The sequence below is a fragment of the Triturus cristatus genome, chromosome 9, assembly GCF_964204655.1.
Source record: "Triturus cristatus chromosome 9, aTriCri1.1, whole genome shotgun sequence".
Taxonomy (NCBI): domain Eukaryota; kingdom Metazoa; phylum Chordata; class Amphibia; order Caudata; family Salamandridae; genus Triturus; species Triturus cristatus.
Window position 1 is genome coordinate 1,103,416,525 of NC_140592.1, and position 12,535 is coordinate 1,103,429,059.

At 40.7% G+C, this 12,535-nt stretch overlaps 1 protein-coding gene across 2 annotated transcripts in view; it reads right to left on the bottom strand.

Annotated features, from left to right (window-relative positions):
- Positions 1 to 4,989: 4,989 nt before the first annotated feature.
- LOC146799439 (galectin-3-like) overlaps positions 4,990 to 12,535 on the bottom strand; it is a 242,139-nt gene continuing 234,593 nt past the window's right edge. Inside the window, exons 6-7 of one of the 2 annotated variants that reach the window (XM_085628074.1) lie at positions 11,073 to 11,137; positions 5,150 to 5,278 (exon numbers count right to left, since the gene is read on the bottom strand). In XM_085628074.1, the coding sequence (XP_085484200.1) occupies positions 11,102 to 11,137 (36 nt within the window). In that variant the 3' untranslated portion in view covers positions 5,150 to 5,278; positions 11,073 to 11,101. Of the gene's footprint in view, positions 5,279 to 11,072; positions 11,138 to 12,535 lie in introns of both variants that reach the window. The other variant, XM_085628073.1, reaches the window with a different exon arrangement.

A 12,535-nucleotide genomic window follows, 5' to 3' on the forward strand; every position in this document is an offset into this window, starting at 1 on the left:
TGTTGTCTTGTCCCACTAATTGCTGCTGGTGTATTTATTATGTGCTTTTATGGCTTTTATTAGCCAAATAAAGAATTTTTGACTGACTGCCTGGCTAAATACTAATGCTATATTGTACCAAACAAGAGACAATAAAAGCATATTTGAAGTATACACATAACCCCCTGCTTGCCGGAGGAAATGGCCTTGTAAAGATAGATAGACCAGAGCTCTACAACTTCCTCCAAGATCATTAGAAACAGAAAGAATAATATATTTAGAAAATACAATAGTTAAACTGGCTGAATTATAAGTATTTTACAAAAAGCTGAAGGAAACAGTTTAACCTGAGTTGCACAGAGAGAAAGATGAGAAAATGTGCAATGTACAACAACTGTGAAAGATCATAATAATTATAATACTACTACAACTACTACCATTTCTTCTGCTACTGCTGAGGCTATTAATATTATTATTAGTAGTAGTCATAGTAGTAGTATTAGCATTATTATAGAATCCCTACTATTGTAAGACAATTGTGCTATTGAATTAAGTTAAAAAAAGGTGGTCCCAAGGGGGGAAGTGTAGTCTTTGAATTCCACCGCAATAGTTTAGTAAAAAAAGCTTTCCTACAAGATTTATTCATTATGCAATAAATACATTTATTTTTGCCAATCTCACTCAAATAGTGCAGAGACAGTTCACAACAATGTGACACAATATTTACATTAGTCAACAAAACACAAGGTGCTCCAACATGGTGACATCGCAGTGAAAAATGAATAATGTGATAAGGAAGTGCATTTGTGCTAAAGGCAAATATATGTGCATGTGACTGATTGGGATGATATGTTGTTGTATATGGCACCCATACTATGAGTGTGAAAGACCTCAATCAGAATTTAAAATCAGTCCACATTTGTTCTTGTCAACGTTTTGACCCCTTGGCACAATTACTAAGAACAGGGCCATCACCAGGACAAAGATAAGAACAGGAGACACCTAGAACTAAAAGAACGATGTATCAGTTTCCACGTTTTGCTATACATTATATTGTTATTGTCACATGGGTCACAGAGAAACCAAATAACATACCAAAGGATTGGGGTACAGCGACCCTCAACTGTAGCTGTGTCAGTGTTAGTTGCGTGGGAAAACCTCAGCAAACTTTGAACAAGTAGCTGAAATGAAACAAACCAGGTTCAGGTCATATATCAGTTTTACATAATTAGCTATGCATTGTGATGTTATTGCTAAAAAGGGTCACTCCGTGAAAAAATTAACATACCAGAGGTTTGGGGTACAGGGACCCACAACTATAGATGTGTCAGTCTGAGTTGCATGAGAACACCTCAGCCAACTGTGGATAAATTGCTGTAATGAGAAAAATTTGGTTGAAATGCGGTACAAATGTCTGTCATTGCTAACTTGGTCCCAATTAGACCAAATGCATATACCCGAGGATTGGAGTACAAAGACCACAATCGTAGATGTGGCAGTCCTAGTTGCGTGGGAGAACCTCTGCGACCTTTGAGTAAAAAACTGCAATGAAACAAACTAGGTTTAAATTTAGACTAAAGTACGATGAGTTTTTGGGTAAAAAAACAAGAAAAGTAAAACGTTTTCTGGGAAGAAGAAAGACTACCTTTCTTTCAGTGGCTTTGTGAGCGCTAAACAGGATCTGCTATTGTCATTTGTAGGTAGAAGTAAGATAAAGTATTTGTTTTTGTCTGTCAGGGAACTTATTAGTGAGCTCAATTGTGACCCTGTGGATATTTGAATTGTCAATTATTAAACAATGGCACATTTAGTTAACTTATGCACAATTTAGGAAAAGAACCTTGTTTTCCACTTGCAAATTAACACACCCACTAATTCAACAATTAACCGTGAGAGGGTATATAAATGATTTGTATGTAAGACACTTGCACCCATCACTTTAATGGAAATACATGTAACACACAACTACAATACATTTGGAGCAAGACCATATATTATACAGTGTATTCACATGAAGATGTCAAGTTGCAGTCAGGTCCATAGATTTCTAATGTTCATATGAAGGCTGCCTGCCTCCAATAGTCGAGGGTGTTCAAGCTCAGAGTGATCGTTTTGCACTTGTCCATCCAGAACAGCTCTCTCTTGGAGAGTAAACCATCTTTGTCCCCTCCTCTGGGTCCCATTGTTATATGGTCAGTTACCTGCCAATTTATGTCCTCGCTGTTATGGTGTTGGTCCCGTTAGTGTTCGACAAGCGGTGCTCCTATCGTGCCACATTTGATCCTACTCCCATGTTGAAGAATTCTACATTTCACTTTTTGTGTTGTTTGTCCTATATAAAGTAAATTTCATGGACACCAAATTAGGCAAATCTCATCTAGCATGTTGCAGTTGCTAAAACTGGTTAAGGTAACGTCCACATCTAGGTGGGCAAAGTTACTGGTACTCAGACTGAATTTAAGTGGCACACACTGTCTGCATTTAATATGACCACCTATTATCGTGGTTTTTGGTGTTTGGGGAAGCACTGCCCTGACCAAGGTGTTCTTGAATTTTTTACCTCGTTTATATGAAAACAACAATGTGTCCTTACTAGTGAGAAGTTCCTCTTCTGGTACAATTTGTGTGAATAAGCAGAAATTGCCCAAAGGCCAGGTTGTCCATCAGGCTCTTAAGGTGGCTGCTACTATAATGAAGAAGGGTGTTTTCTATATAGGGCTACACAAGTCTTATCCTGTTCAGATCCTACTGTAAGGCCAAGGAAGGGAATGCTGTTTCTGCTTTTTTCTTCTGTGAATTTGATGTCTGAGGATATTGTATTGACCCATGTGTGAAACAAATGAAGACCCTCTAGTGTTGCAGTCCAAATTAGAAAGACATCATCTATGTATTTAGACCATTTTTTGACTTTTCTACTAATAGATTGCCAGTTAAAAAAATTCTGTGTGCCTTGAAGTGTGCCATGAAAAGATTTGCTGGATCTGGAGAGAAGCTTGCTCCAATGGAATCTCCTTTAATCTGATAGTAGAAACAGTTATCAAACTGAAAGTAAACTTTGTTCATAGTTATTTCCATTAGGGACATCAAAAAACAGGTCAGGACTTGTACGGACTGTTCTCGTGAGTCCAACAGATCAGTCATTATTCTGAGTGCTTCTATCTAGGGTATGCTCGTGTAAAGGATTGTATGTCCATTGTGACCAGAATGTCTGTGGAACCATATTGTTTGACGCTGGGTTATTTTGTGTGTCAGCTATGGCGGGAAATGTATCCCTAGGACTGCCACATCTACGGTTGTGGTCTCTGCACTCCAATCTTCGGGTATGCGTATTTGGTCGAATTGGGACCCTGTTAGCAATGACAGACATTTGTATGGAGTTTCAACCTAGTTTGTCTCATTACAGCTACTTGCCCAGTATTGATCACTGAACTGATGTATCTTTGTATATCTCCTGCAGTGCACTCCATTTACATGGCAGTACCGTGCAGAGGTCAGACAAAATAAATATTTTCTATCTACTGCATAAGTAAAATGACACGCAGTGAACTAGTGGGTGCCAAACAACCCACATACTCCCACTTTCAGCATTTCTTTTGCAGAAGCAGGAGATATTTAATCTCTGGATGAATTGAGTGGCCACATAACTACTGAACCGACAATCCTTTTCAGTATGGAGCTCTTTTTGTTTTGTCTTGAATATATCCATTGCTTAATTCTGATAGACTATTTCAAAACATATTTAAAAACTGAGCTATTATTTTGATAGTAGAAGTAATCAATACCCTAGCCGTGCCAGAAATACATCACATCTGAGTCCCTTAGTAGGCTCACATGTTTTAAAGAAATTGCGCATTCATCTTCGTGTTTCAGTCTAAATTTAAACCTAGTTTGTTTAATTCCAGTTTGTACTCAAAGGTTGCAGAGGTTCTCTCATGGAACTAGGACTGCCACATCTACGGGTGTGGTCTTTGTAATCCAATCCTCAGGTATGTGTATTTGGTCTACTTGGGACCTAGTTAGCAATCATAGAAATTTGCATGGTGTTTCAACCTAAATTGTCTCATTACCGCTACTTGCCCAAAGTTTGCTGAGGTATTCCTATGCAACTCAGACTGTCACATCTAAAGTTGTGGGTCCCTGTACCCCAAACCTCTGGAACGTTTATTTGATCTCCCAGTGACTACTTTTTAGCAGTGACATCACAATGCATAGCTAATTAAGTAAAACTGATATATGATCTGAACCTAGTTTGCCTCATTGCAGCTGCTTGTTCACAGTTTACTGAGTTGCGGTTTTCCCACAAAACTAACACTGATACAGCCACGGTTGAGGTTCTGGGTGCCCCAATGCTCTGTTATGTTATTTTGTTTTCCCTGTGACCCATGTGACAATAACAGTATATAGCAAACTGTGGAAACGTATACAAGTTCTTTTACTTCTAGGTTGTCTCCTGTTCTTATCTTTGTCCTGATGATGACCCTGATGTAAGTAACTGTGCCAAGGGGTCGAAACGTCAACACCAACATAGGTGGACTGATTTTTTATTATTATTGAGGTCTTTGACACTCATAGCATGGATACAATATACAACAACATATCATCCCAATCAGTCACATGTACATATATTTGTGTTTAGCACAAGTGCACTTTCGTTAGCACATTATTCTCTTTTCACTGTGCCTTCGCCTTGTAGGAGCACCTTGTGTTTTTTGCCTAATGTAAATAATGTGTCATATTGGTATGAACTGTATCTGCACTATTTGATGAGGCTGGCAAAAATAAATATATTTATTGTATAACGAAAACAACTTGTAGGAAGGTTTTTTTATGATATTATTGTCGAGGAAGTTAAAGGCTACACTTCCCCCATAGGGACCACCTTTTTAAACATAATTGTCCGGCCCAGGTCTCTGGGTTACTGGGTTGCCCTATTGTTTGAATATATTAAATATGATATTGAAAACATACTGAGTGAAACAAAACACAACACATTATATTAATGCAGTTAGTTTTATTGGCATCAATTTATGTCCTTAATAATGCACATGTTTCATGTTCTCGCCATTTTTGTGGTAAAATGGAGAAATTCCTTTTAGTTTCAATATTTGTATTAGCCTCCCGGTGACCCCTGCTCCAACGTTTAGGATTTCATGGGGCTTACTGAAATGTATTCTGTGTGGACACCCCAAATGTCAATGAAGTTGACTTTTTCCACAGGCTTCATTGGACTTTTATACTCAAAGTAAAATTTGTCATCAACATACACTTTATAAGAATCTTGCAGGCACTCAATGTCAACCTGAAAACAGAAAAAGGAGAACAGTATATTACTCAGCTGGTATAACCAGCACAAATTTGAGTTATTTTCACTTGAACACTCAGCGGTATCTACTGGTAAATAATCCAGACATGACCCCTACATCCACTTTACTTCAAACCAGTCCTCAATGATGAGAATGCAGAAAGCCGATAACAAAATCATGGGAAAACATACATACAAAGCCAGTAAAACCAAGTGACTTGGATAGTCTGGCACATTTCAGAGAACTCTATTCTAATTCAAGATACATGCAATGTATAATGTGAAACAAATATGGGCCTAAGAGGAAGTTGCTACCATACATCCGTCAGAGATGGACACTCCCCTAATTTCCACAGTGGAGGTTTCAATCTCTCTCATTGAACAGCCCTAACTAGAAATAGGAGAGTCATCTCAGAAGTAGCACACGCTGAAACCATTTCTGAACAGATTCAAGCACTAATCTGTTTACATTCTCTCTGGGAGAAGAGTGTCCTGGCCAGAGACAAATATGTCTATCCACAGAGCCCCAACTTTCTCTTGATCTCCAGAAAGGCCTTCAGGCTAAGACGGAAGTCTATTTAGGATAGACACACCTGCCTCAGGGTCTTCCATTTCTAACCCTGAGAGATGAGAAGTTTTCATCAAAATGAAAGACTAGTCTAGTTAATAGGTAATGTACCAGAGGAAGCAAAGGCTTGGTGCACTCAGCCTGTTGAGGTATGAATTTGTCATGTTGTTGTTCATCTGAACTACAAGGATTGGTCCCATGATCTTAGGACTGCTTTTCTCTCCATAGTGCGCATGGGTCTTTGCTATAGGCAGAGAACCACAGACCTAGGACTGAGGCAGTCCCCAGTGCTACACCTCATCCCTTGCTGCAGGCATCCATTTTCGTGACCACAAGAACCAGAGGCCAATGTTTGACCCTCCAGAGACACGGCCTTTTAACAGCCACCACCACTGCAGTGAAATTGTCAAGGATGGTGTTACTGAAATGAAAAGATTGTAGTTCTGAGATGTAGTTCTGAGATGTGAGAAGCTAGAGATTGAATCTGAGCCAGAGCACCCCAAAAGGACAGGCTGCCATGTCTCTCTGAGAATGTAGCCATTGATGGACCAGATCTCTCCCCTGCTGCAAAAAAGCCCTCAGATGAACTCACCCTATCAAATTTTCAATGCCCGGTAAACAAGATACACATGTGGAATTGGTATCAGAGGGGGCTCCAATGAGCTCTTGAAAGTGAAGTAACCTATGAACATCTAGTAGAGTTCCATCCCATGAACACTGATGCCAGAGGACATCTGCCTGTTGGAAAAGTTGATGAACAGGCTGCCACCTCAAACCAGTACACCTGCAGAACTCTGGAGGTTTGAGCTAAAAGAACATTGATATTCATCCAAGACTGAGATTGTGGTGTTTGGGAACAATCCCTCATTCTGGACAGATAGCTGATGGCCAGCCCAACTTGGTCCTCTAGCTAAACCAGAGCCGAACGGCAAAAACGTAGGAGTCATCTTTGATACTAAACTGTCTTTTGAAGCGCAAACCCACTCAGACACCTCGGCTTGCTTTTTTATCATCAAAATTTGAGGAAGATTCTTCCTTCAATACCTATGAATTTAAGGAAGATGGTGGTATCAGTGTTGATATCATAAAGATTGGACTACTGCAATGACCTTTTTACCAGCGCCCCAAAGCTCAGCATTCAAAAGCTGCAGACAGCTCAAAATGCAGCAGCAAGAGTACTCTTAGGAATTTCTAAATTCGACTCTACCTCCACAGCTTTATTTCATCTGGACTGGTTGCCGGTAGCCAAACGGATCCAGTTTAAATCACTCTGCATTGCCTTTAAATCACTTAACAACTTGGGGCCAACGCAACTGGCAAATTGTCTTAAGCCATATATTCCAGCAAGATCCCTTAGGTCAGCGGAACTTGGAAACCTAATTGTTCCTAGAGTTAGTAGGGCTAGGTGGGGTGGCAGGAGCTTCACCACTACAACAACTAAACTGTGGAACTCTTTGCCAACCTCGCTTAAAAAAGAGTCTAGCCTGTTAAATTTAGAAAGGGCTTACAAATATTGCTTTTTAAGGCATAATTCTCATATTTAGTCCAGTCTGATCTGTATGTGCTAAGGGCAGCGCCTAGACACCCTAGGGTATTTGTTGTGCTTTGTAAATTCTTCATCATCATCATAGCTTGGAATCTTCCACAGCTTGGTTCACAATTTTCCCTTACATCTGATCAAAGTGTTCTGGCCCAATAAAGGGAGCTTGAGTAACCAAATCTTCTCAGAATCCCCCTTCCATGCTTTCATCTGTTTAGTTCAGCAGCAAGCCACAGCTTCCACTGCAGTGAGCATCACCTCATCATCTGATAGCACCTCAGATGCCAGCTGAAGTTACTTCTCCATTAATTCTAAAATAGGATCACAATTGTTATCCTAGTACACAGATATGATTAGAGACTGGGAGTGCCAAAGAATAGATTGAGTGGCATAAGCTGAACCCCATCTCTAACAAGAATATGGCTAAAGATGAAACCCACTTAAAAAAAATCTCAACCTTTTGTATCAATTGGATCAGACTCAGTAACGCCCTCCAATGCCACACTGGGCAAAAAAAGTTAGTTAACAGATTGTCAGAAAGGCACTCTGCACAGCCCATCAGGGCATATAGCTCCAGCCTGCCCCTTGGAACTACAAACATTTGGCTCTGTGTATTTCTTTAAAATCATAGAACAAAAAAGGTTGCTCAGGAGAGTGAGACCAGGATAATAGATAGGCTAGTAACACCTAAAAGTGTCCTTCACCTTTTGCATGGGATCCTTAGAAGTAGAGGCAACAGCGCCCTCCTTAAGACACAGGTTGCCTTAAATGTGCACCAATACGTCAGCCAGCAGGTCTCTCCACACATTTTCCAAAGCCAAGTTGACTTTCACATTTCCTTGAACTTTATTAGCCAGTGGAGCAACATCTCCCGCCCCTCTGAGGCATTAAGGGGAGAGTGGGTAAAGGAGGGAGAGGAGACAAAACTCGTTAGCGATAATCAAAATCTGCCTGTGATTATCTGAAGGTGCTTGGACTGCGTGTTCCATTAGTGACTGAAGCTGCACTGACGTGATAGAGACCAAATCAAAAGCCCCAGAAAGCAACAAAGGCAGTACTACCGAATACTCAGATGAGCCAGTGAAATGTCTGGAATTTCTCCTAGAATAATCCAACTGATGCAGCAGTAGGATGCCCTCTTTGAAAAATACCCTGGGTGTATATAAGTGTGAATCTGGAAACGACAGACACTGAGAAGTCAGTCCCACAGAAGCAAAGTGGAGCACAGCAAATAACAGCAGAAGGAGCATATACCAACTAAATACAAATCTGGGGCTCCAAATAAAAGTAAATGTCTGCACCCTCCTCCAAGTAGTTCTGCTGCAGCTGAGATTTACCATAACACTGTTAAGGCCATCTGTACCTCTGCAAAGACCTTCTCACACAGAGGGCACAGAGACAAAAAAACAGGAGGTACGTTGTGGAATTCCCTTTTATTGCTGTGCTCTCTGTGGAGTGGAGTTAAATATATATTTCTGCTTATTAATAGACCCGTACAAGATGCAGTAAACATCATCATTGATGAGTATGGCAAGAAGAGTGGGCAAGGGACCAATGTAGCTATTTGTAAAGAATTAATTTATTTTTTGCCAATTAACCCCCAACACCAAACAGCCATAGTTACCTGTGCTTCTGTACAGTAAGCCAAAACTTAATGCTGCTATTCCAACAAACATTGTATATTGTTAGTACGTTTAAAACATTGCATCAATTAACAGAAAGCCATGAAGCTCTTTACAAGGATACAGTTTTTTTAGGTTTCACCAGACAGCTTACGGTCTTATGTTGAATTTTTAGTGCCTATAATGCAATAATAAATAGAGTGGGATTTAGGTCGGCCCTTTGTCTATGATTGGGAAGTGTTATTGTCTATCTCAGTACGATATTACGGATTAGTTAACTTTTCTGGCTATTCTTGTTTTTGCCTCAACCTGGAGCATCACTTCTTTATCATAGTTCGAAAGATTGAGTTGTGTGCTTCACTGCCAAAACTAGCAAACTATTCCTTCATTTGCCTTCCAGTACGGGAGAGAAAGACTTTCCTTTCTCTCACTCACTTGTCAATTCACCATCCCCCGACCCTCAACTTGCCTGTTGTTTCACTGCCCGTCTTCACTTCATTGTTTTTGCATAACCATTTTTAAATTTATTTTATTTGATTGTGTGACAACTCGACAGCTGAAAAATGCTAACATGCGGCTCGCTTTCTCACTTCCTAATTATGCTTTGTTTATATTATTTTAAAAAAATATATCTGCAAAGGCCTGCCAGTTGCACACCGCCATCAGGCTACTAGCTTGCTTTTCTTTGTGAAGAGTTGCATTCATACGTTTTTTTAAATATACTATTCTAAAATGGTGATCAGCCATCTTGGATCATAATCACAGTTCGAAAATGCCAAAATGGCTTGACTGTTTCCAGATGCATGCATACACATGATTCAGGGGCCATCTTGTAATATTTTTACTTTATTAGGAAACCTACTAAAAACTGGCTGCTCATGCATGTGCATGTATCATCACATTGCACCCGCAGTCATCTTGGAATTTTTTTTTTTATACAGTAAAATAGGACAATTCCATTCCAATGGAATGCACTGGTGGCCATTTTGGAATTGTGGTTTCTTTTGTTGATCCTAGTGAAAACACATATTTGCATAGGCAGTAGCTCAGGAATCACCTTTTAAAGGTAAGACCTATTTGCAGTGCCAAACCTTTATGTGTCTTCTGAACACATACAATATTGTAGCCTAAGGTGGTTTTCATCTATGAGACAAAAACACTGGTATTTTTAATGTTGTATTTCGACCCCAATTCTTCCTGATCGGGTGCCATAAAGGCAGCTGGCACACTCTGCGAAATTGGGTTTTTGGTTGACTGGGCTGTTAACAATGAAACCAACAAGAAGGTGCACAGTCCGTAGCAAGATAGCAAAACAGTAGTTAATGTAGAGAAACACGAGAGATCCTACAAATAATTGAGACAAAACCTCCGCAGGAGGTAGGAGTCCATCAGCCCACCCTTATTGGCGGAGCCTCGTCATCTGGTACTCCTGGGAATCGCTGTCTTGGCCCATAAATGCAGATCCCCAGGGACTCTGCCTAGGTGCACCGGACAGTGATACCCCAAAAGGAAATTTACTCCTGCCAGGGTCTGTGCCCAAGTAGTTGAGGGCTCCAGTGATGTGCAGTGCAAAGAAGTGAAGTGAAGTTAAAAATGAATACTTGGTCAAAAAATATGTTTATTGGGGATCAACCAAGTTTCATGTCTAAAAGAACCTATAGTCTGTTATATATTTCTACAGGCTAGTCTTTGGTTCATGTGAGCGTGTGGTCGACATGTTTCAGCCGCTAAGGTGAATTTACCCGGCTTTCTTCAGGACCGAAAAAAAGAGCTACTGCAAAACTAGTTAAAAAGTGATAAACCTATACCCATACACCAAATGTGAATGTGGGATACCGGTGTGGCAATTGCCACCCTACCAAAAAAGGCTCAAACTAGAGCGTAAGAACGATGTCTTCATTCCTAAAAAAGAAAAATATATATGAGAACCTCATGTATATCAAAACACAACTACTGATTGCCACAGGGTAAAGCTGATTCAGCATCACCTAGATCAACAACAAAACTCCATAATGATGTTTCTAAATACTAAATTAGTATAGAAAATTAAAAAACACTCACCCAGCTTTGTGTGGGAGAAAAACCTCACCTCACCCGGCTGACTGCTCGGAGAAGGAGGCACCGCTCTGTTTAAATGTGGAGAAAGAAAACAAGAGAGATTGCCAATGGATGCCCGTCTGTTCAAAACTCAACATACATATTTTAAACAAATTAAAAGGGAGCCCAAATTAATTAAAAAAGTCCGAGACCTCGTGACCGCCCATCGGAGTAGTGTTAAGGAGATGTCACTTTGAGACGTTCTATCTGACAACTAGTTTGACCAGGGTCAGATAATACAATAAGTAATTGTAATTATGTGGTGAAAGAGCTGTCAACAGAATTCTAACAGCTAATTCTGTTTTAGAAAACAAAGGGCATGCTATCTTCCCCTTACTTATCCGTCAGCATCTCTGACTAGCTTGCTGTCTGAAAAACCTTTGATAGAACGAAAAGGGTGCTACTTAGTAGCGATCGTATCAGACAGGCGCGTTCTAGAGTTGCAGTCAGCAGAACGTGCATTCTTGACAGAGATAAGTCAAAGACCCCTTGCCTAGGTCTGTAAAGTTAGCTTAATGTCTCTTGAAGACTGAAGGAACCGTAAGGCTTCCTATGTGACCTGGGGCAAATCTAACCATAAAAGGTTGGTGAGTAAAAAGGGAGAAGAAGGAAACCAACCCTGGGAATTATGGTCGAGGGTCAACCAGCCAGTTCTAAATTCAGGATTATATTTTAAGGATAGTATCCAGAACTGGAGTGAACCAAGAGCACAAGCCGCCTGCCTCCTCACCTGTCCGTCGATACCTCAGACTGGCTCACAAGCTGTCTGGGAGGCATCGACAGGAAGGGGAGGCTGTTATTTATAGTACTCAAGTGGGACGCGAATTGAATTCAGCTGTCTATTCAGCTGTTTCTCCACTCGTACTGCACCGCGTCTATGCGAAGTAACGCGCATGCGCCTAAAATAGACGCTGACAGGAGTGCGCACGCGTTAGTGTCAGACACAGCGCTGGTGTCGCTGGAGATTACGAGTGTATTCCAAGCTGATCGGAATGGACAGGACGATCAGGACAAGGCAAAGCTACGTAGGATCAGACCACCTACGAATACGATGTAGTGTATAATATACATCCCACCCTTCCTCGGGCCTCGTGTGTCTAACGCGCATGCGTCGGGGAGTAAAGGAGTCAGCCCGCGCATGCGCTAGACATCGTAACATCCCGGAGCCCGGTGTTTAATGCCAAACAGTTGGAGCATTCGAATGTATCTGTAATGTGGAGCACGGATGAAGTAGACTGGTCTACTTGCATTCGGTTAAATGTAAATGATTAGTTCTTTCAAAAAAGTGGTGATGTGTGATCAATAATTACCACGAGTTCGGATGACCACAAGAAAAAGACCAACTACATTTGAGGTACAATATAGAGCGGACCTTGTGTGTCTAACGAGCCCGCACAGGGAGGCCATGAAATCTTCCCAAGTAAGCC